The sequence below is a fragment of the Humulus lupulus genome, chromosome 9 (genome assembly GCF_963169125.1).
Source record: "Humulus lupulus chromosome 9, drHumLupu1.1, whole genome shotgun sequence".
In the NCBI taxonomy this organism is placed as follows: Eukaryota; Viridiplantae; Streptophyta; class Magnoliopsida; order Rosales; family Cannabaceae; genus Humulus; species Humulus lupulus.
The window spans coordinates 150,837,079-150,861,740 of record NC_084801.1 but is presented as its reverse complement, the minus strand read 5'-3'; the positions used below and the strand labels follow the sequence as shown (position 1 = coordinate 150,861,740).

At 32.7% G+C, this 24,662-nt stretch overlaps 1 protein-coding gene and 1 long non-coding RNA gene across 3 annotated transcripts; one reads left to right on the top strand and one right to left on the bottom strand.

Annotated features, from left to right (window-relative positions):
* Nucleotides 1-3,316: 3,316 nt before the first annotated feature.
* On the top strand, nt 3,317-9,409 carry LOC133800604 (uncharacterized). 2 transcript variants are annotated; one of them, XR_009876542.1, is made up of 6 exons: nt 3,317-3,907; nt 6,542-6,701; nt 7,410-7,539; nt 7,849-8,211; nt 8,493-8,614; nt 9,304-9,409. It is a non-coding gene; the product is annotated as an uncharacterized LOC133800604 (long non-coding RNA). The 2 variants fall into 2 exon arrangements; XR_009876543.1 differs by having other exon boundaries at nt 6,179-6,701.
* A 10,806-nt stretch (nt 9,410-20,215) lies between these two features.
* LOC133800178 (uncharacterized) lies at nt 20,216-24,455 on the bottom strand. Its single transcript, XM_062238135.1, has 7 exons — nt 24,448-24,455; nt 23,807-24,071; nt 23,044-23,101; nt 22,917-22,957; nt 22,595-22,816; nt 20,688-20,802; nt 20,216-20,415 (listed from the first exon to the last, which is right to left on the bottom strand). The coding sequence occupies exons 1-5, from the start codon at nt 24,453-24,455 to the stop codon at nt 22,667-22,669; spliced, it is 522 nt and encodes a 173-aa protein (XP_062094119.1). The 3' UTR covers nt 20,216-20,415; nt 20,688-20,802; nt 22,595-22,666.
* Between the last annotated feature and the right edge of the window lie 207 nt (nt 24,456-24,662).

The following is a 24,662-nucleotide window of genomic DNA, read 5'->3' as shown; positions in this document are numbered from 1 at the left end:
ATTTAAACACGAAATTACACATTTTTAGCTAAGTTTGAATGGAGTAAACAGCCTTGCCTAAGCCCTCAACGTATTCAAAGCTGCTGACTGACCTTAAAGCATTCAAATTTTACCCTTATTTAATTTAATCCTCAAAATTCTTAATCCTTAATCACCCATTCATAACATGTGCTTAAAATCCTATTGCTTGATATCTAAACCTTATAGTATAATAAATATTATTCTTAATATCAGTTATATAATCAAACCTTAGGTTAAAATTAATATTCTTAAACTATAGGTTAAACTTAGAAATTCTATAAGTACTACTATGAGTGTCCAAATAATTCTTGGTCTGAACCAAAAATCCATAGTAACAAAGATAATACTATACATACTATAATACTGCTAAATAATTATCTAAGTAAAGTTCTTGGACTCTACATGCTGGTAACCGGAACCGGCAAACGGGGCAAGAGTTATGGTGAGCGAGCCAGGGCAGAATGCAGTCGGGAAGGTAGAGATGCTTAAAGGAAGATTTCAAGCAGGGAGAGGCACAGAAGAATGGGTAGGCTAGGAAAAAAGAATGGGTGCGAAGAAGGGAAAAAAGAATTAGCTAGGAAAAAAGAATAGGCGGGCACCAAAATAAATTAGCGCCATTTTTTTATTTTACCACATATATGTATATAATAATACTTTTTCAGTAGTATTATATTCTTGTGTTATGCTAGGGGGTATTTGGTGTAGTGAAATGAGAGTCGGGTTAAACTCCCTGACACATAAGTAAGTTGATTCCGGAATCAAATCTCTATGAGTAAGAAAGTATGTCGAATTCTTCTAGGAGTCTGGGTAATCGGTGTAACTAGTTTACACCCGTCGATGCTATGGTAAGATATGTTAATATATTTTAAGATATGTTATGTTATGTTTGATTGATCCTCTGAAACCGTAAGTGAGTATGTATGTTACAGTCCCTACTGCATAGTATATACTTTTTCATGTCCTCTTCCTCCTGAGATGTCTTCGGACATTGCTCTTTGGAAAGTGTAATTCCATGTCTGGTGGATAATTGACCTTTCTTGAAACTATCCACAGAGAACCTTTCAAGCACCTTATATATATAATTGGCCTGCGAAAGTTCCAAGAGCTTGTTCTTCCTATCCCTTAGGATTTGGATTCCTAGAACATAGCTCAATTCGCCCAAATCCTTCATTTGGAACACTTCATCTAAACATTTCTTCACGTTTGACAGTGTCTCTACCACCTTATTAATGAGGAGAATGTCATCCACGTAATAACTAAGAAAAGCACCACTTTCCTTTCACATATTTATATAGACATGCTTCATTGATATTCCGTTTGAAGTCCTATGTTTTAATTGTCTCATCAAAGGTGATATTTCAAGATCTAGATGCGTGCTTTTTTAATCCATAAATGGATTTCAGCAGCTTACACACCTTATGATCTTCCCCATTTTTAATAAACTCTTCTGGTTGCACCATATAGATACTTTCATCAAGATAGCCATTAAGAAAACTTGTCTTCACGTCCATCTACCACATCTCATAAACATAAATGGCAGCTGTGGATAAGAGGATGCGAATAGACTTTATAATGGCCACATGATAAAATGTTTCTTCATAATCCACACCCTCTCTCTGAGTGTAACCTTTGGCTACTAGCCTCACTTTGTAAGTCTTTATTTTCCCATCTACACCTCTTTTCTTCTTGAAGATCCATTTACAACCAATGGGCCTGACATTTTCAGGTGGGTCTACAAGATCCCAGATAGAATTGGAATACATCGATTCCATTTATTGGTTCATTTCTTCTTGCCATTTTTCCTTTATGGATCATTTATTGCCTCTTTGAAGGTTAATGGATTGTCTTTGTCTGTATTAGAAACAAGGTCATGTACCTCATGTTCGCACTACGGCGTTGCACTTGGGTTTCCTTTTCAGGAATAGTGGCTTCCTGGTTTTTCATTTATCATTTTATGAGGATGATGAAGGTGACGGAATCTTATCAGCTGTGAGTTCCTCCAAAACTACCTTGTTCTGAGATTTATAGTTATTCATATAGTCGTGTTCAAGGAAGGTCGCATTTGTGGAAACAAATACCTTTTGGCCCTTTAAAAAATACACTTCAGACATTGAATCAAGTTTCCCTAATTTAGGTCTAAGAACATGAGCAGAACACCCCCAAATGCAGAAATTGCGCAAACTAGGTTTGTTACCAGTCCACAGTTCCAATGGTGTTTTGCTTATGGTCTTAGATGTGACTACATTCAAAATGTATGTCATTGTTTGATGTTAATATCCCCATAATGATAGAGGAAGTGAAGAGAACCTTAACATAGACCTGACCATCTCCAACAAGGTCCTCCTTCTTCTTTTTAAAACACCAATTTGTTTTGGCATTCCAGGTGCTGTGAGTTGGGATAGAATACCGTGCTCCAACATTAAATCTTTGAATTGTATATCCAAATATTCACTACCTCGATCTGATCAAAGTATTTTAAGAGTCTTACCTAACTACTTCTCAGCCTCAACTTTGAAGTCTTGAAACTTGCCAAAGGTTTCAGACTTCCTAAGAACTAGGTAAGTATTTCCATACATTGAGTAGTTGTAAATAAAAGTGATGATGTACTCATAACCACCTCTAGCTTGTACATTGATTGGACCACAGACATCGTTGTGTACAAGCTCTAATGGATCCTTAGCTCTATGTCCTTTCGTTGCGAAATGAGGTTTCGTCGTTTTCCCTTCTATACAAAACTCTCAAACCGGAAGAGCTCCAATACAAAGATCTCTCAATGGCCCATCTTTTGGTAACCAGTTTATTCTGTCTAGACCAATATGACCTAGTTTAAGATGCCAAAGATATGTGCCATCCTCATTTGAAACCTTTTGTCTTTTGTTACCATTCGGTTTAGCCACTTTTAAATAATTCTAAGTTCTTTAGCGATCGTTCATTAGGCTTGAGCATATACAATTTGTTTGTGTGTTCAACATCACATATTTTGAAACCATTCTTAGAAATAAGAATTGCATTATTCTTAAAATAAATATCAAAATATTGTTCATGCAACATAGATAAAGAAACTAACACTACAAGAAATCTGATCTTTACCTACCAATATTTTACCTACTAATATATATTGGTAGGTAAAGGGAACCTTTACCCACCAATATTTATTCGTAAGATTTATTGGTAGGTAAATATTTCCAATATTATAATATTTTAGAAGGATGATTATCTACTAATAACATGGGTAAGTAAAGAGTGTTACCCTACACATATACTGGAGGGAAATTTTTTTGCATTTGGCGCCAATGTTTCCCTCTTATTATTTTAATTTTTAATAAAAATGATGCTGAGTTGTGTGATGATGTGTTAAAAATATCCTACATGTCATCTTACTTATTTTTAACATGTCATATTATTTTTAACAAAGGGTACAAATCTTAAAAACAAATAAACATTACAAAAACAAAAATTAAAATTAAATTAATTCTAACTATCAGTAAAAACAAAATCATAATAATATATATTTTATCATTTAACCCTTTCAGACAAATAAAAATACTCTGGTCTGGTCTCTCTCCCTTTTAGAAAACCAGTCGAAGAAGAAGCGCCCATCGAGAAGAAGCGCCCATCCTCAGCGAGAGTACCCCGGAGGCCTCGACGCTGACCATCGCCTGAGAAGAAGCGCCCATCCTCAGCAAGAGTATCCCCGAGGCCCCGACGCTGACCATCACCTGAGAAGAAGCGCCCATCCTCACCTGAGAGAAGAACCCATACTCGTCGATCGCCACCTGAGAAGAAAAACCCAGATGTGCATGAGCGGGGTGCCTCTTTCGTCCTCCCCTTTAGCCCAGAAATCCTTAGAAGGTTTATGAGAAGAAACGCCCAAAAAAATACTCTGGTCTGGTCTCTCTCCCATACTTGTATCAGATTGCATTTTAAGTTTATTAGAACTATATATATATATATGCTCTCCAATTCTCTCTCTCTTCTGTCAAACCCCCTTAGCCACTAGCAATATTAGAACTATATATATATAGTAGTACTAGTACTAGTGCTCTTGAGAAATGTTTGTACTTGATGATTGGAAACTGTGGTGATCATCAAATCGAGATTCTTATTATTATTATTGTTGTTTTTTTTGTTATATATGCTAAACATTATTTAAGGCATTAATTTATTGGTCATTCGTATCATCATTTCTGTGCCTTGTTGAATTTTGATCTTATCACGTTTTATAATTCCTACTCTCACCATTTACAACAGTGTAATGACCCAACTACTCTAGACTTTGGACCATTAACGAAAACTATACATAGATCCTAATCTTTAATAGGACTTACAAGTGAAAAAGATCATACTTTATTAAAAACTTGTAAAAACCAATGTTTAAACTTACATAAACTCAAAGCAGGATATGGGATCCCATTGTCTTAAAAAGAACACATATCTTAAATGAAATGAAAAGAGATTACATAAACAGGTGCGGAAAAATACACATAAACCATAAATAAAGACTGCATCCTCGAAATTGAACTCTCGACTCCTTGAATCCATTCATCACCGATACACATTCCCCAAGCATTCACGAATCTTTCCCGCCACTATAGCTATTTTCCTACACATATAAACAAAAAGGAATGAGCCTAATGCCCAGCAAGGAAAATCTAACTCATAGTTCATATACATAAATTCATAAGAAACATAAGAAAAAAAAACATAACATAACACTTATATCATACACATACTATAATGGCATTATTACTTGGGGTCCCATAGACTAAACAAGTCATATGCCCATTAGATTAGTGGGGTCCTACTAGCTAAGCAGGTCATATGCCCATAATCTATTTGGGGCTTGTTAGTCAAATGGGTCATATGCCCAAGCCTACAAACATACATAACATAACATATTTCATAACATAAGAAAACATAAGATAACATATAAAAGCATATAACATATAAATTCTATCCTATTTTCCTTACCAAAAATACCGGGATATGAGGACAGAGTTGGGACTTTGGAACACTCCTAAGAACCATTTGAAAAAGAGTGAGTATAGTGAAGAAGAGAAATGAAAGGAATGGAAGGACTAAACCATTGAGAAGAATACTTACCAAAACCTTTTTGCTCAAGAACTTAGATTTCCTAACCAAAATAAAGATTAAGGTTAGAGGGCTGAGTAGAAGACTATGAGAACTTAAAATAAAATAATACCAATGAACTAAGGTGTGGAAATACCTTGAAGACTTGTAGACCAATCTAAACCTCAAACCGAAATACTATAAAACCTTACTTCCCCAAGTGTTTCATAAGCTTGTGATGATCAAGCTTATGATTCTCAACCCAAGTGTTTACACTCTCACACTCACCTAGCAACTTGCAGCCTCTGAACTTAGAGCAAAAGATGAATAATGGCTGGGTACGAGGTCCTATTTATAGAGTTTAGGAATGAAAGGATCTTAATTTAACTTGAATAAAAATAATGGCTTTTTAGGTGAAAATAATTTGAATTATCGTTCAGCAGAGGCTAAAGACTCGTTCAAAAAGGTGCTGGACTTATCAAGAGGTTGAAGGGTTGAATGGAAAATGATTTCAAAAACATTCAAAATATGCTGAAGGAGGTGATATATCGCCCCCTATGGGCGATATATCGCCTGGACCATTATGCCCAAGGCAAATGTGCATCGTTTCGTGTTTTCCGTATCTACGTGCTGCGATATATCGGCATACGCTGATTATTTAAACACGAAATTACACATTTTTAGCTTAATTCAAATTGAGTAAACAACCTTGACTAAGCCCTCAAACGTATTCAAAGCTGCTGACTGACCTTAGAGCATCAAATTTTACCCTTATTAAATTTAATCCTCAAAATACTTAATCCTTAATCACCCATACATAACATGTGCTTAAAATCCTATTGGTTCTTATCTAAACCTTATAGTATAATAAATATTATCCTCAATATCAGCCATATTAATCAAACCTTAGGTTAACATTAATATTCTTAAACTATAGGTTAAACTTAGAAAATCTACAAGTACTACTACGAGTGTCCAAATAAATCCCGGTCTGAACCAAAAATTCAACAGGCATAAAGATAATACTATTAATACTATAATACTACTATCTAACTAGCTAAGTAAAGTTCTTGGACTCTACAAACAGGGAGCTGACTACTCAGGTAGTGATGGCATGAATTCTGGCTCAATGAATATTATCAGAGGTTTTTAATGAAGTAAGGTTTATAGGAATCTTATCAATGGAAGTTGTTAAGATTTTTATTTATATATTTTTATTTTAAAGATTTGTGCTTTTTTATTTTTCTTTATTATTTTGTGTTTTTTTGTCATTGCCAATGAATATTAGAGTTAGAGACTTTTAAAGATACCCCATTTTGAAGACTTTCCCAGCGTCCCTTTTCTTGGTTTGGTGTCTGTTTAATTTGAATGCATCTCTGAAGACTCACTACTTTATTTCTATGAAGCATGTATGACTCAATAAGCCCAAGCCCAACCAAAATGTCATTAGCCTCTCTTTGACAAGAGCAATTCTCTCTGTCTCTACCATTATTGATTGATCGTACAATGGGAGATCCGCTGCTGCTCCGTTGATCTGTGAACTTGCTACGGCGATTCGCTCCGTCAATCAGTGGAATTTCTCCAGCAACTTGCTCAATCAACTTGCTTTGGTCAGTTTGTTTTTCCATTAGATTTTTTCTGTCAATTGCTCAATCAATTTCACATTTGCTCTCTTATAGCCTCTTTTTCTAATATTGTAAATATTAAATCTCTATAACTCTCTCTTATAATCTCCATCACTTTCAATTTTGTTTGGATGTAAGTCTTTTAGTGTATAAATAGATAAATGTTAGGGTTTATATTATGAATTTCTTCAAAATAATGTTTTAGGATTTTCTTATTGGTATTTAAGGACTAGCTTTAGCTTTGAAATAGTTCTGTATGTTCAAATGTGAAGCTGGAATTGATGTATCTTCATAGTATTATATATATACTTAGTCTTGTACATAGTAGTCTGTAGTGAGCTTTGTAGTGATTTTCTTTTTATCTTTCAAATTTTTAAATGAAGATTTTCACATTGTTGGATGCACGCACAAAAATGGTCTCTGATTTATACTGTTGTAACATCATAATGTACTTAGCATAAATGCCCTTGCTGAAGTCATTTACTGCAACTTGTTTGCTCTCATTTTTCTTGTATAATGTTTTGTTCAGTGTGTCAATTCTTGTTATTTGTTTGTACCGCAGGTGTGGTTAAATATGAGAAATGAATGTTTGTTCTTCTAGTTATATTAGTTAATGTGTGTTTTATCTGCTTACAACTAGTTAAATATATATTTGGATTCCTATGCTCTTTATTAATTTTCTTTGGTTTTCAGACGTTCTATGGCCACTGCTGAGGCAGGAAGCATGAAAATGGGCATCATAACTCAGCTGTTCATTTGTTTTCTCTGTACATTTGTTTTCTTTTGAAGAGGAAGATTAAGTCCTGATATATAAGTCATCTAGGTATGTTTATTTCTCATCTCTAGGATTTTTTTATGCCTATTCAATTCAAAAATTAATTCTAAATGATTTTTTCTACTGCTATCCTTATTTATTTATTTATTTTCAGATTCCATTGTTATTCATAATTAACATGGTGTTCTTTCATTTGATCGAAGTCATATCCTTATTCTATTCATAGTCTATCTATTAAATGGTTAAGCTATTCCTTGTCTAGATATAACAAGTGTGCTTTTCATTCCAGACAAACTTGAAATTTCAGTTTGCCACGGTTACTGACCATGGCTTGTTTTCTTCCATTCTTACTGTCAGGATTACATGGAAAATTACGAGATTAAAGTTCCTTTCCAGTCTCTTGAAGCTCTAGGGTGCCATGTTGATGCAGTTTGCCCCGAAAAGAAGGTTGGTGATACCTGTCCAACTACTGTGCATGATTTTGAAGGTGATCAAACATACAGTGAAAAGCCAGGCCATGATTTCGTGTTGACTGCTAATTTTGAAGGTTTAGACGCATCAAGTTATGATGCTCTTGTTATCCCCGGAGGACGAGCTCCAGAGTATCTAGCACTGGATAAGGAAGTCATTGCCATAGTGAAGCACTTTATGGAAGCCAATAAGCCTGTTGCATCTATCTGCCATGGCCAACAGATTTTATCTGCTGCTGGGGTCCTGCAGGTATACATAATCATCTAACAATGAAATCACTTGTTAACTTGTTAATAGTTATATGTATCTAGTGCCCTGGTGTTATAACTCATAAAGAATCTTAGACTCTGCCAACAATCACAGCATATACTTTCAGAACCATTACATTCTATATGAACTGAAGTCAGAACAATTTGTATTTTTTGTTTATCTATTTGAGGAAGGAGTGATTTCCATATAAATATTCTAAATTGGAAGGAATATAAGTGCGAAAATATTTAGATTATAAAGCATGTTTTGTCATTGTGTAGGCTTATTGAGTGAGCCTAAATGGGGACATCTAAAGGATCTGCATGCTGCTATAAAGCTCTGTGAACCTTCTCTGGTTGCTGCTGATTCACCCCAGTATATTAAATTAGGACCAAAGCAGGAGGTTTGTGTGACCCTTTTATTACTGTTTTTTATGCTTAACTTTTAATTATGTGAACACATGATAACTTATAATGGAGTAGAAAAGGAAAACAAATATAAAGAAACAAGAAAAAACACTGTCATGTATCCCTACTTCCTTACATGGAATTTAGCACTTACCTTTCCCGATCACTAAGATACAAGTTCCAAGCCAATGTTTTAATTTCTTTCTGAATCTTTTTCATAGTTTTCTTATCAGTTTTAATAGTACATTATGTATAAGTTATTGTTATCATCATTATTATTATTAATAATTTTTATGTGAAAAAAATTTGTATTAATAATGGTTGATATGCTGTGTATTACTGTAGACAGCCTCTGAAAGACTGCTTCAATCTAAAACATCCAGTAAGACGTAAAACATAAAAACTATCACAAAAGCTAACTCATTACAACCACAAATACCAATGATCGAGAAGCATTGAGAACGATTATGCCTTAAAATGCTTACAGTTGAAAATCCATACAGCCAACCAAGGCTTAACTTTTTCCCAGATAACTCCCGTGTCCTCTTCTCCTTCATTGAAAATTTTATTTCTTTCTAATCATATACTGCCTAATGGTACTCTTTATAGAAGTTCCAAGTACATATGACATTTTATTGTCACTTGTTATCTTATATTTATATGGTGCATCTAATCTATGATACAGAATTATGGTGCATTCTTGGAGAAAGACGGAGCAGGGTTTAGAGGGCAAGCTAAACTTACTGGATTTCAAAATGGGGATATAGACCTCTCAAAGTCTTTATGGACCTACCAGGCGTGTTCAATTTCAAGGTTTAATTTCCTTTGTGTTGGCTGTGAAAGTAAAAGTTGTTGGCTCCCTTTAATTTATTTTTGTTTTCTCCTTTTTGCATGATTTGCTAGTCAGTTAAATGGTGTTGCACCTAAATTCACTTTTTATCCAGGTAGATAATGGTATCTAGTAGACATCTCTCAATAAAATTCGATGTTTTGTTTCAAAAAAGACGAAAAAAAATTGTATTTGAATTTTTTAGGCAAAAATTCTAGACACCCTTTAATAAGTTATCATTATTTGATATATTTAAGGTCGGGATTTTAAAGTGGATTTCGTATTGTTTAACATGGTTCTAGGTTGGGCTCAAGGGAGAATTCTTGAAGATATATGCTGCAGAAGAAAATGAAAAGGCAGGGTGGACTGATTTAACTCCACTGGTGGAGCAACGGCTGAGCAATGCGGACGCCAAGCGGACGGCGCTAAATGCCTGAACGGGCTGTGCTGCAGCCAATACGGGTGGTGTGGCACTACCAACGATTACTGCTCGCCACAATCTGGCTGCCAGAGCAATTGTAAGGGTAGCTCAACACCAACAAATCCACCGACCGGCGGTGAAACTGTTGTGAGAGCCACATACCATTACTACAATCCACAACAGAACAATTGGGACTTAAAGGCTGTTATTGCTTATTGCTCCACTTGGGATGCCGATAAGCCTTACTCATGGCACAGCAAATATGACTGGACTGCCTTCTGTGGACCATCCGGACCTAGGGTCCGTGACTCTTGTGGAAAGTGTTTGAGGGTATGATCATATGCTCTATACCTTTTTTCTTTGCTTTTTGGTAACTTTCATTTGATTGATTTGGTATATACTTGAATATATATATTTGCAGCTTAAGAATACAAGATCTGGGGCAACCATAACAGCAAGGATTGTGGATCAGTGCAGCAATGGGGACTTAGATTTGGACTTTAACACTATATTTAAGCCATTAGACACCGATGGAATTGGATATCAACAGGGTTCTCTCCAAGTGGGCTACACATTTGTCAATTGTCGGGATTAGTGATGATGACCGATTCAGTAGTACCATTCTCGAAGATATAAATCTCTTGGGATGTAATTAAAAACAATATATACCAAAAACATTCTGCTTATATATAAATATATAAATATATATAAAGCTGATATATGGCTTAGCTAAGCTTAAAGTCAAGAGACTTAATAAAACTTTTGGGAAGTTTGTTCCAAAGGGTATATCTTCAGCACTTGTGAAATGTTCTTCTTGAGAACATAATAAAATTTTAACCATGTTGTATGCTTCTGTTTTTATCCAATATTTACAGGAGGATTATCATGGCTCAATTTGTGGTTATATATATATGTGTGTTATTAAATAACTGTTATTATCTTTTACCTACACATAACCATTAAATTTGAACAAAATATAAATTGTGTAACAGACCAATAAAATAATGCTATGTGGACTAATAAAATGACACCACGTAGGATGCCACATATGATGCCACATCATCAGACACGTAAAGCTACAAAAACCATGTCAGCATACACATAGGATGCCATGTCATCAAACACATCATCTGATGACTCATCAATTGATTTATAACTTAGTGGGGTCCACTGATTCTTTTACCTACCAGTGTTAATAAGTGTAGGTAAAGACTCTTTCCCAACTAACCTTTACCTACCAATCTCTACCAATTCAATATTGGTAGGTAAACCATATTACCCACCATTAGGCTAGTTTTACCTACACTTACAATTGGTAGGTAAAGACCCCATTTTCTTGTAGAGTACGTTTATCGAAAATCTAGGAATAAAATAAACATCATTCAAAATAAGAAAATTGTTCCCAAAATATAAAGAGACTGTTCCCTTTGCTCTTTCTGAAACGAGCGCACCACTTCCAACTCCCATAGTCATCTCGCCATCTGCAAGTTTCCTTGATGACTTAAGTATCTACATAGAAAAACAAACATGGTTAGTGGCTCCTAAATCTAAAACTTAGGATGACATATTGTCTTCCACTATATAAGCTTCAAGTACAAGAAAATCAGATTTACCTTTCTTTTTCTGCTCAGAAAGATACTTTTACAAATTTCTCTTCCAGTGCCCTTCAACTCCATAATGGAAACACTTTCCCCTTGGTTCCTTCCTCTTGGAGTTATTTTCATTCTTTTTCTCATTGGTTTTTAGTGCCTTGTTGCCTTTCTTGGACTTCTTGCCCTTACTCTTGTCCTTGTCATTGTTCTTCTTCCTCTTCTTGGTTTTATCCTCAAAGGTTGAACTTTTCTCCTCTCCCACATTTCCCTCAGTCTCTTTGGTTATGGCCTTGTTAAGAGACTCAAATGTATGTAGTTCATTCAACAACTGGGTCATGTTGAACTCAAACATATTCATAATATAGTTGGTTGTGAACGCAGAGAAAGCAGTGTGAGACATTCAAGTATGATATTTACTTGTGTATGCACATCAATGACAACCCCATGTATTTCTACTTTATGCATCACTTTGATCATGCTAAAGACATGTTCATGCACAGAAACACCCTTCTTCATCTTAGTTTTCATGTATAGGTTCTAGTAGCCTCATCTCTACTATGATAAGATTGCTGCTCAAACATGGCCTGCAGGGATTCCATTATCCCAAAAGCAGTTTCCATGGGTTCATGCTTTGTTCTCGGAACATTATTTATGCTCGCAAGCATGTAACACTTAGCCTTATTGTTAGATTGAATCCGGACATAATATTTGTCCCGAATGTTTTTCAAGGAAATGGTAGCGGGCTCTTCAGGACATTCCTTAGTTATGACAAATTTATGTTTCTCACAGAATAACATTAAATTCATATTCGATTTTGATCTTATAAAATTATCACCATAAGTTTTTCAAGTGAAATTAAAGCAGTAACAGGATTGTCACCGTTCGACATTACAAAAAGAAATAAAAATACAAGAATATTACTATTTGAAAAAATATCAATTATTTGGAAAGTTAATATGATGCAAGAATGCAACAATAGAAACACATAAACTAAGCAATTACTATTCCACGATAAATCTACCCAACAAATAAAGTGTCGCCTTAGTGTTGGTCAAGTTAAATTCAGATAGCTTATAAGACAATCTTATCTTTATTATTTAAATCTTAAAATACCTCTTTTTTTCTCTTTTCAAAATAAAGTACTGCTCGTTGGGTTAAGATACAATTACCCACTACAAAATCTTAATTGTATCTTTGTAAGTGTAACTCATTATTTCAAAATGTAACGCCCGCATTTATTCAATAAAATCACATAATAATTTAAACATTGAAAATAAAATAATAAATGTTGCCTTTTTTATTATAAACAATGCAATAGGGTACCCATTCAAAAGGAAAATGTACTTTAGAATTTTTAATGCATAAAGTAATACAAAACGAAGCAACATTTATTAATATCTTATTTAAAATAATAAATGCTAAAAAAAACGCGCGTGCCCCTTTTGACTACCATCAGCTATATGATCCTCACTGATACACACATTGCTGCTTGGAATCAACTTGTACTCTAACATTCTACGTGACTTTATCTGCATATATAAAACATAAGGAGTGAGCTTCTAAGCCCAGTAAGGAAATGCAAACAAATACATAGGCATAACAATCATATAACACATAGCAGAGAGTTTCTAAACAAGTTTTATATCACATTCATATTCATGTTTAACATAGCCATACAAAATCATACATAACCTTACTAATATCATAGCTTAATCCAAACATGATTCTAGAAATACCAAGGATATCCTTTCATACATAATAACGAAACAGACAGTTTATGAGGGTAGAGATAACCGTAATAGGCAAACTAGAGCCACATTACCTCACGTAATAATCCCTCCTGTCCCTGTAACGTTAGCCATACATATTCCATACAAACATATCACACATGCATATTCTAACATAAATAACTACCTAATTTCCTTACCTCGAAATCCCGAGAATATGAGTGATTGCGAACTAAAACTTTTAAAATGCTATAGCAGAAGCGCCACCTTAAGAGTATCACTTCCTTAATTAAATCATAATCATAAAAAGAAAACCTAATTAGAAGATGAGCTAAATAAATAATTTTTAACCCATAAAATATTAACACAAAAGTACCTTATCTTTTTGATAGAACACTACTAGAAACCTCGATAGAAGGTGCAATCCCAAATGATTCTCTAATCCTCTCTCACACTCTCACTCTTTCATTGCATCAATATTTTGAAAGAAATAGTATAGTAGCTTAGATCATTCAACCGCACCCATTTAGTCTATATATATAGAGAAGGTCCTAACAAAATTTCCTAATCCTACTGTAGTTAAGTCTGCCTTAAATTCAAATTTCAAAAGAAAATCTACTAACTTTCTTTGACACTTTCATAAATACATTCCACGTATCATTGGACTGCTATTTATTATTTTAATTAACATTATTTGTTCCATAACTATCTTAACAGACCACACACATATCACACAAAGATATTATTATATCCTTTATTTTGAATTTACAAGACTAAAGCTACTTTTCCTAGCTTCTCTCCATTTTGTACGACTAATGCTATCATTCACTTATTATTTTTTATTCATTAATAATCCTTCTATATATTTCAAAGCCTACCATTAACCTCCTTTAGTTATATATATTCTCTAACCCAACGTGGCCTTCTATATTTCTTGTAAAGAACGCCCTAGACTAGTACTTACAAAACATTCGTACAACATAGCTTATAAAAGAATACCGTCCATTTCTAAAGTCTCAGGGGACTTATTTAAATTCATGCAAGTTGGCGCCATAAGTTTAAAATAAAACATAGGTTTTTATGCAAAGTTCAAGAAAACCAAATAATTTAAATAACAGAGTCCCACTGATAATTTTAGGAAAAAGTCTCTTAAAACAAAACATAATAAAAATGGCGTTCTACGTTGATCGTTTTATCGTCCATAGGATTGCCCCACGCCATACACCCCATGATGAAGAACTCCCCACGTCACCACGCGTGCCATAGAGAAAACCTATTTGCTACCTGGAAGGAAAGTAAGGGGGTGAGCTAAAAGCCCAGTAAGGAAGTACAAGCAAGTAAGCAAGTAAGAAAAACAACAAACAACCAAACACTAACATTCATCTAAAACATCATGGTCTATCATAACATAATCGTAACATTTCATCTTATCATAACATAAATGTGACATATCAACATATCATAGCATAAATGTGACATATCAACATATCATAACATAAATGTGACATATCATCATATCATAACATAAGTATATCAGCATATCATAACATAAATGTGACATATCATCATATCATAACATAAACGTGACATATCAACATATCATAACATACATGTGACATATCATCATATCACAACATACAGCATACATGATGAGCATGGAACGCTAGTTGTCCATGTCACCCTATGAGGTAAACAGGAGATCACTGGTCCTTGAATAACCTCGGCGCGTCCGCCCTAGGAGTCACGTCTCAATGTCCTTAGTAACTCGGTCGATGTATCTGACATCGAAATCTGTTTGATGTATCTAACATCGTATTCTGTTTGATGTATCTAACATCCATTCACATTTCACATTCAATCATATCATCACATTAAGGCATTCATAATTGCATAACAGTTCATTCATAAAACAGCCTTACCATTCATAGCATAGAAACATAAAATCTATCTAACTTCCTTACCTCAGGTCCAAGCTAAGAATTTCACAATCTTTTCAACGAGCCTATATCATAATCAAAATAACGTTTCTTAGGTTCATAAAATTACTATTTTGCCCTTCCATACAACTCATGTGTGCATGGGCCATGCACTCATGATAACCGTTACACTAAAACATGCAATTATCGCCAAAAAGAATAATGCTCGTTCTACCCATTTTGCTAACATGATTGCTTTATAAAAATTACATATTTGAATAATAATCATGATTTTGGACGTAAAAGTTGATTTGCATGTAACATGCATACGTGGGAACGTTGCGTAATAAAGACGTTTTCAAAAACGATAACCCTACATTTCTTGCTTCTATTGTTTGAAAATCAATGGCCATATTACATGTTTTCTTTAAAATTTCTAAGTTGATTAAATTTCTCAAAACTTTATTTTATTTTAGCTCAAAATAAAATATGTGACATTTTCATTAAATAAATATTAATTTACCAAGAATTAACCAACAAGCTTGGGTTTAATTAAAATACCTATTTTAACATGTTTCTTTAGAAAAATATATTTTATTATTGTGTTACAAAAATGATGTGAAAAATATATTTTAAGTGTGGAAAAATTATATTTTGATTTAATTTATTTAAGACTTAGTTTTTAAGTGGTAAAAACCCATATGTGACAATTTAATAACAATTGTTAACTTTTTAAAACAAACTTTCAGCCACTATTTATTTTATTCAAAAATCATAAATAAATAGAGTCTAAATATTTTTCTCAATCAAAATAAAGAAAATCATTATTTATCAAAATATGCATTCATACCATTAAAATATCAATTTTCAATATTACCATAACTTAGGAAAAATAATTTATTCCAAAAATTAATCAAATCTATTTTTAGTGAAACTTTCTTCACATTTTATTACAAAATTCCAGAAACCATTTTTTATCATTAAAATCACCATATTCAATTTTATAAACTCATTTTTTCTCAAAATTCAATAAAAATTCTGTAGGAAATTAATTGAGTAAAATATCATAATATGAGACTTAAAATCCTCTTTTAATTTCATAAAAATTAACACATTCATCAAGAACATTATTTATGCATGCAACTCATATTTTTATCAACTTTTACCCAATTATCTTGAAAAAAACAGCAAGCTTAATTCTTTGTAAAACTCAACTTTTGTCTCAAAAATTACATAAAATCATTCATGCCTATAATCTCATTATGCTCTTATAATATGCATGATTCCACTAACATAATCACATGAATCCTTTTAAAATCATTTGTTGCAATTCCATGAAAGCCAACAAAACCTTTTCAATAAAATAGCATATAGTAAATTTATACCATGTTCACATGTGCCTTATTTTAACCTAGCATATTTCTATCATTATTTTCATGCATCTCACAATTTAATCATTCAAAACAAAACATGCATCTAACAACATTTCATGATCAAAAATATCAAGATTACCACTTGTCCTCTTACCCATATATCAAAGGTCCTAAAACATGGATCAAATATTTTGGTAAATCACACAACAAATCAAGAACACCCTTGGGTGTACCTAGGCCGAAATCACCTTACATGTGCTCATAGATTATTACAATTTTTCATGCATAGCAAAATCAACATCACAACCCTTAAACACAAGTCATACTCTCACAAAATCCAAATCCTATACATCATTCCTACCCAAAAATCAACCATTAACACCATTAGCAAAACCTCAAATACAACCACCAAAAACAATATAAGGCTATGGAAAAGACCATTACCTCTCTTGATTGTAGAATCAAGAACACAAAAGATCAATACCACAAACTCCACACCCTTGTTCAAGCCTAGGGTTTTATGGGAAAGCCACCATGAGGAGAAAGAAGAATCCAAACACACACAAAGCATAACACAAATCAATATCATATTATCAAATAAAGAGATTAAACAAAGAGAAAATAAGAAGACATACTCTAGGGGGTTCCTCTTCACTTTCTTCTTCCTTCTTCCTTTCTTTCTTTCTTCCTCTCTCTCTCTCTCTCTCTACACGCCTCTCTCTCTCTCTCTCTCTCTCTAGGTCACGGCAGCCACACACACACACAAGAGCAATGGCTCTTCTCTCCTTTCTTAGTCCCTTTATGACAAATCCTCTCATAAAGTCTCCCAAACAAATTAAGGTAAGTTTCCATTTCTCTTTTATTTTCCTTGATTTTTCTTTATTTCAAAAAGATACAAGGAATAAAACATGATCAAGCCTATCCCCAAATGATTATAGTCTTCAATTTTTTTGATCCTTTTTACCATTTTAATGATATATTGCATTCCCACTAGGTCACACGCCCACTCCTCCTTTCCCTTTTCTTTTATTCTTTTTTTTTTTTTAATAAATAACTCCATTAAATCTAAAATAAGGAAACCTAAAATGTGTAGAAAAATCTACACATGTGCACCATGCTACCATGCACTAGCACACACTAAATTACTAGGGTGCATTACTATCTATCATGCACCTTAGTGCATTCCACCATAGCTCACATAAATACCTCATTTGTCACACTTAAATAAAATGTAACACTAATAGTAAGATAACATGTTACACATTTAATCACTTATTAAATTAATTAACCAAAACATTTCTAACAATTAAATAAAATAACAAACCATCAAATAAATCAAATAAACAATTAAATATAATAACAACACTTAAATAAAACAATTCATCACACTTAACATTTAAATCAAATAAAGCACAAAATTTAAATAATCTAAAAAAAAAAATTTTGGTGCACTACATTTCTATGCCACCTTATGCATATATATATATATATATTTACACCCACACATGTCCTTCATACCATCATTTTCTCAACTTAGGCATAAGGTCTAAACCTCCAAGAATCTCATAACATCCAATTATATATATATATATGTCTTAGAAAATAAATAATTAAATCTTAATTAGAAACTATAGTCCAAACTAAATTAAATTGCTTAATGTTTCAGTACCCCATACTATAGCCCAAAATATATTTATATGCTTTTACACTACTACAAAAAAGGTTTTTTAGGATTAGCATTGCGAGTCCTAAAAAAATTTTTAGGACTCGCAGGGCGCGAGTCCTCTATTTGAGAGCCTTAAAAACTAAGGTTTTTTAGGACTTGCAATGCGAGTCCTAAAAAATTGTTGCGAGTCCTAAAAAATCTGTGCGAGTGCGAGTCCTAAAAACTTAATTATAGGCACTCAACCAGATTTTTTAGGACTCGTGAGTAATTTTTTAGGACTCGCTTTGCATGCCCTTAAAAGTAAATTTTTTTAAAAAAAAATACAGCTACAATTTTAATTTTGATTTAAAAATATATATTCATTTGAGTGTCGAATATGTATCAAAAGAATTTTGAAAAGAAAATACTAAAAAAATGGCAAAAAAATTTTACGAAATAAATTTAAAATTTCTAAACATGTATTGTAATTAGCTAGCTATAATATCATTCATTTTGCTCTAACCAATTGTAAATATAACATTGCCCATTCTTCTCTAACTTCGTCAATTTCTTGAGTAGTATATGGTTTGTTGGAGGTGAACTGAAAAAGAAAAAAAACAAAAATTTAATTATAATTATATTAGTGGTAATAAATTCGAAGCATATATAAAAATTGTACTAGATTAATATTATGTAGTTGTATATTGTTTATTACCTGTTTCGACAAGAAATGCTTGATATGAGGGTCATTGATAAGTACATTCTTCATCATCCTCATAATATAATGACTATTGAATCCAATGAAGTTCACCTGTCATTCTAGTTACTATAGAAGAGAAATAAAGAGCTATCAATCACTAACATAAAAACATGAAATACTTTATAAGGATCTACATTCTAACACATGTCAAATAATATGGGGATAATTGTCAATAACACTTACTTGTAACCAAAATATGAAAAAATTACATCCCGGTTTCCAACAAAATGCCAATGCATGAAAACAGACATAGGAACCACAATGCATGCCAATACATCCCGGTTTCCAACAAAATGCCAATGCATGAAAACAGACATAGGAACCACAATGCATGCCAATACATCCCGGTTTAATACTACTAGGCATTTGGCACCTTAAATTTAGAGCATCCTTCAATCACAGAATGCCAAGAATCCATCAAATACGAAGCCCTTAAACTTAAATCCCAGCTACATCGACACGTAACACAAGAAAGATTAAAGCCACTGATTTCATTGATTTCAACAATACTAATGGTTTGTTAATAATAATGGTTTGTGTTTATATGCATTGATTTCAACAATACTAGAAAGATGAATAAATGTAAGACATAAGTTACTTTAGCTTCATCATTATTCCACTTAAACTAACACAAAGCAAACACTTAAAGAAATTTCCTTGATGTGATCAAATATAGATCCTTGATCTCTCTTCTCTTGGTATATATACTAATAATGAATGATCTCATAATATTACCTGTACAACTTCTAGTTCTCGTGCTACTCAAAATAATGAGTTAATGAAAGCATCAAAATATAAATTAGTAAAATATAACCATGGCATGGTCCAAGATATTCCTATATTAATTATTTAAAATTACACTTATTAATTTAGAGATGAGTAGTCTGTAGACCACAACAATAATTAAGGTAAATCAAATCATAAAGATTAGTTAAATATTAATTGAGTTTTGAGTATAGCTAAGCTAAGGAGGATTGAGTCCACTTAAGAAGCTATATGTGATTGTTTTACAGTAGTACTACTAGTTGTACATTTCAAGAAAAATTACATAATCCTCAACAAATTCATGTTATAAAGTTACAAAGGAAGCCAAGATATGAATAAAAACTAACATTTTGTGCACACAAGTTTCAAATTTTGACTAATATACAGTTTAAAGAGATTACTAATATGGCATGAAAAAGATCACTCATAAAGCCTCCATAGGACATTCCTATCCTTGCCGACATAACTCACTTAAAAATAATAAAATTGTTAATAGAGATTGAGTGTACCAAACTTCAATGGCGTGAAGTTTTCATTCTTAGGCTTCACTTTATTTTACCAATCCTTAATTATATTCTACATTTAGGATTGACTAATTTCTAAAATTACATTCACTTGAAGACAGATATTTCAGTACCAGATGTGTAGTTGAGTTGTGCTTAATTATACCTGTTCCATTTCCATACGAAAGATCTAATACTTTGAGCTTTACTCTCAGAATTTGCATGATCACCGCGAGTAATCCAAAATGCCCTTTCGGGTCTCCAATCTGAAAGTTTGCATTAAAATCAAATGAAGTTTGAAACTAATAAACATTAATTTGAAATCTAAGCTCAATTAATTAAACCAGATTTTGTAATCTTACAACTCAGAATTACTTTGGACACTTTAATTAATCTTTCATAAGCATTATTATTACAAGGGAGAGCCAATAATTTTGAAGAAAACTTTGATTTCATGAATATTCAATCACCTGACAACTTGAGCCTAAATGATGATTGTAAATTAATCAAATTCTTAAGTAATTCTTGTTATTATTACCTTCATGAATTTGTGAGCTCCAAAGTATTCTTCTTGTTGAAGACGTCAATATATATACTCATTAAATAAGTTTTTAGAATAATGAAGTCAATATATATACCCATCTCCATCAAACCTACACACAGAGCAAAGGAAACAAAATCAATGTCCAAATCTGACACCTAATATACAAGTTAGTTTCAAATGATCAAGATGACAACACTCAATTCAAGAAGACTTTATTTTTATATAAAATACAAGGTTGTTTATTCAATTATTAGTCCTAGGTTTACTAATTTTAGTAAGTTTGGTTAAGTCCTATGTATAATAACCAGATCAGTTTCTTATCTGTAGACTAGCATTTTACATTATTCAAAGTAAGAAAATCATTGAGAGAGTTTTGAAAGCTCAAGACTTGTTGTTACTCTTTTCTGTTTATTATTGCTTTCAGTTAAGTTAAATCTTTTGTTTCCAACTATCAGATAACCACCTAATAATAGTTTTACATCTGAACTAGTTAATTTATTTATTTATTCTAAAAAATTATTACGCTATGATTTTTCCAATAAGGAGGTTAAATGACAAAAAGAGAAATGTGACCCTTCGAAACAAAATAAACTAAGCTCAAAATCTATCAAAAAAAATGGTTTTCAAGAGACCAAAACGTGATGAATAAAATTATTAAAATACCTAAAACCAAAAACAGAAGCACACTGCGAAAACAGAGCAAAACTAAACAAGCACAATTGAGAACAAAACAGTCAGACATATAGTTTATTTTCCATTTCTCTAACCTCATCCTCATCACCTAATAAAAATAGTATTACTTGAATATATAAATTCTTTATAGTTGAAAAATCGAGAGGGAAACACAATGATAGCATTTAATACAAACAAACACATTAAACAAATTAGAACCTTCTTCCTAATGTCAACAAACTTTATTTCTTTGTTATTCTATAGGTTCTGGATTCCAACTTCACCAATAGGCTCAATTAAATACAGTACCAAGACAAAGAAGCAAATTCTTTCCAGTTAACAAGGTAGAGAAACACGAATCCATTATTACTCTATTTTAGTTCTAGTTAGTAATAATATCCCAACAAACAGTAAAGAAGGATAAGAATATGGAGAATGACACAGTGTAATAGCGTTATAAGGATTACAAAAAATATAAACAACATTTGGGGTTTTGGGAAAAAGCAATATTAAATGAGAAAAAAGAAAAAGACTTCAAGAAATGGCTTTGGCAGTGGCATTGCCTCCAAAACTTAAAAAATTGGTAACAACTTTTTTTCACTACCTATAATTTGATTAATACAACTTATAAAATGATCAAAAGAAAAGATGTGTAGATAACAAACTTGAGACCAACTTGAAGAAACTCTCCATTTAAGCACTCCTGCATATGTATAGTATAGCATATATATACAGTATATACACACAAGTAGCTACCATGTTATATACTAAGAAAAAGCTCAATATAATAAAGAGAGGCCACGAAAGAGTTATATAATTATAAATATATATTATATTTAATCATCTAACAATAATAATAACAAAAGGCAGTAGTAATTTGAGCACACAAAAACTAGAATCACTCATAGTTTCATTAAATCATATTCTGTAGTTTCTTTGCATCAATTTCTCGAACACTTGAAGAGCATCAAAGTAAACCCATCCCAAAAACGTTTATTATTGACTCATAACAAAGTAATCCCCAAACATTTTGACTCATAATTCTTGACATTATTAACTCTTCAACCTCCACCACACCAAATGAAATATGGACCAATTTTATAGTCCTATTATTCAATCTTAGTAGTCATTTTATTAAAAGTAAATAAACTCTTTTATTTTTTTTTAAACTTTCATTTCTAATCAAAATAAGGATTGCTTCAATGGTTGATTTGATTGTTGTAAGTTACCTTGAGGAAGAAGACAATGGAGTGAAGGTTTCACTTATATTTGTCAAGAGGCACGTATTGAAAAGCAGAGCATCAGCCTGGAAGACATGCGTCGTTTGCACCGAAGAACACAGTCACGGCTAGTGGAGCTTCGCCATGATCAGCCGCCGGAAAAACCTTCTCTATAATCTTCAGAGCCCACCTCGTGTTGTACCCACTGTACCCTCTTAGAACCACATCAACCTAATAATAAGATCGAAAAACCAAAACCAAAACCCCACTACAAATAATACCCAAAAAAATAAAATTATCAATATATATGTATATGTATATGTATACGTACTGTGCGAGAGAAATGGTGAGCCAGAGAAGCACCCCAGCCCACTGTTGTAGTCATCGGGTTTCAATCAATTAACTTAAAATCTAGAGTGTTAAAGTTCTTGAAAAGAAGGAAATAGAGAGAAGCTAACCCATAGAAAAGAAGGAAATAAAATTTACCCAGCACTCATGGACCCCTATTGCCATCCCCTGTAAAATGTTGTAGAAAGAAATGAACATAAAATGTGATAAGTATATCATTAGCAGAAATAGGATGGAGGTCATAAATTTCTTTAATATCATTAGCATTCAATAAAATTTCATCATACCATAGAGGCATACTATGTCTAGTCTTAACTGATTTAATACGCATAACAAAAAAAAAAACTAACTAAAAAATGTGCAAATAACTTAATGTTACAAACACAATGAAAATCTCAGTGCTTGCAAGCTTCACAAAGCCTACATTTCCCACCCACACAAACATCAACAATGTATTACAGAGAAGCTTAGGACCTCAAAATCAATAATGGACATACTTTATATATGAAATCAAAGATGAGCTATAACTAGTAAGTTAAAGAAACATTACATGAGTTTCAAGAACACATCATTAATCCATAAGAAATTCCATATCACTAAAATAGAATGTTCCACTATGTATTATTTAGAGGACAAGTATTCTATCAATTAAAGAAAACAAGTATTAATCAACTTTTTAAAAAAAATAGTTATTCTTTTCATGTCATTCTATTAGGTATTTTGTCAAACACTTTGAATGCATAAGAAATAAAAAACTGAGAATAATATATGACATGAAACCAAATGAATCTTCTCATTATATATATAATACATATATATATAAATATATAACTATCTATTACTAATAATAATAAAAATTTAAAGCTTAAATACCTGCTGCTGCTGACGCCCAATCCGTGCCGAGGACGCATGCTGCTCCGACCACCTCTGCAGCGTTGCCGAGAAGTCCAGGCGTCGAGAACCACCTGTAGCCGTCGTCGAGCACCAGCAACACGCATCAAGAATCACTTGCAGCCGTCTCCGAGCACTGCATCGTCGTCGTCGCCGAGAAGAACACCTTGGCTGAGAACCCAGCTGCCCGTACTTCTTCTTCCCTTCTACTATGTGGTTATGTGGTGCTAAAAAATAAAGAACCCTACTGAAAGCCCCAATAAGTATTATTAATAAATTTTCATCCAACTTTTTATTTTTAATTATCTATTTAAATAATAAGTAATTTAATTAATTAACAACTAATATTAAATGTAAAGTTAGACAATTTTTTTGAAATACCCTAGCCCGGATCTCCAATTGTTTTTATCCCCTCTTTTTACTTAATATATTTAAGGGCACTCTTTGGGTGCCCTTAATACTCTTTTAGGACACCCAAAGTGAGCCCTTAAAAGTCACCACTTATATTATACACTCAGATTTTCTATTCGGGCTTTTTAAGACTCTTTGGACTTTTTAGGACACTCATCGCGAGTCCTAAAATATGTTTTTTAAGGACTTTCAATGAGAGTCCTAAAAAGTACAAAGACATTTTTTAGGACATACATTTATGTGCGTGTCCTAAAAAAGTGTCCCGTAAAGGGTATTTTGTAGTAGTGTTATGTGTATTTCCAACACATAAAATTATAATCTAATGTTCCCATAAAATATGGTCAAATAATTATTTAGAAATATTCTAAGGCCCTACTTATGAAATCTTGCTCAAACTTCTATACTAAAATAAACATTTCCCTACTTA

Excerpts from the sequence above, each read along its gene's own strand:
- LOC133800178 (XM_062238135.1), bottom strand. Across the intron at positions 23,102-23,806 it reads TTGGGCGTCAGCAGCAGCAG|GGGATGGCAATAGGGGTCCA; the intron begins GTATTTAAGCTT and ends AACATTTTACAG. Across the intron at positions 22,817-22,916 it reads CTCACCATTTCTCTCGCACA|GTTGATGTGGTTCTAAGAGG; the intron begins GTACGTATACAT and ends TCTTATTATTAG.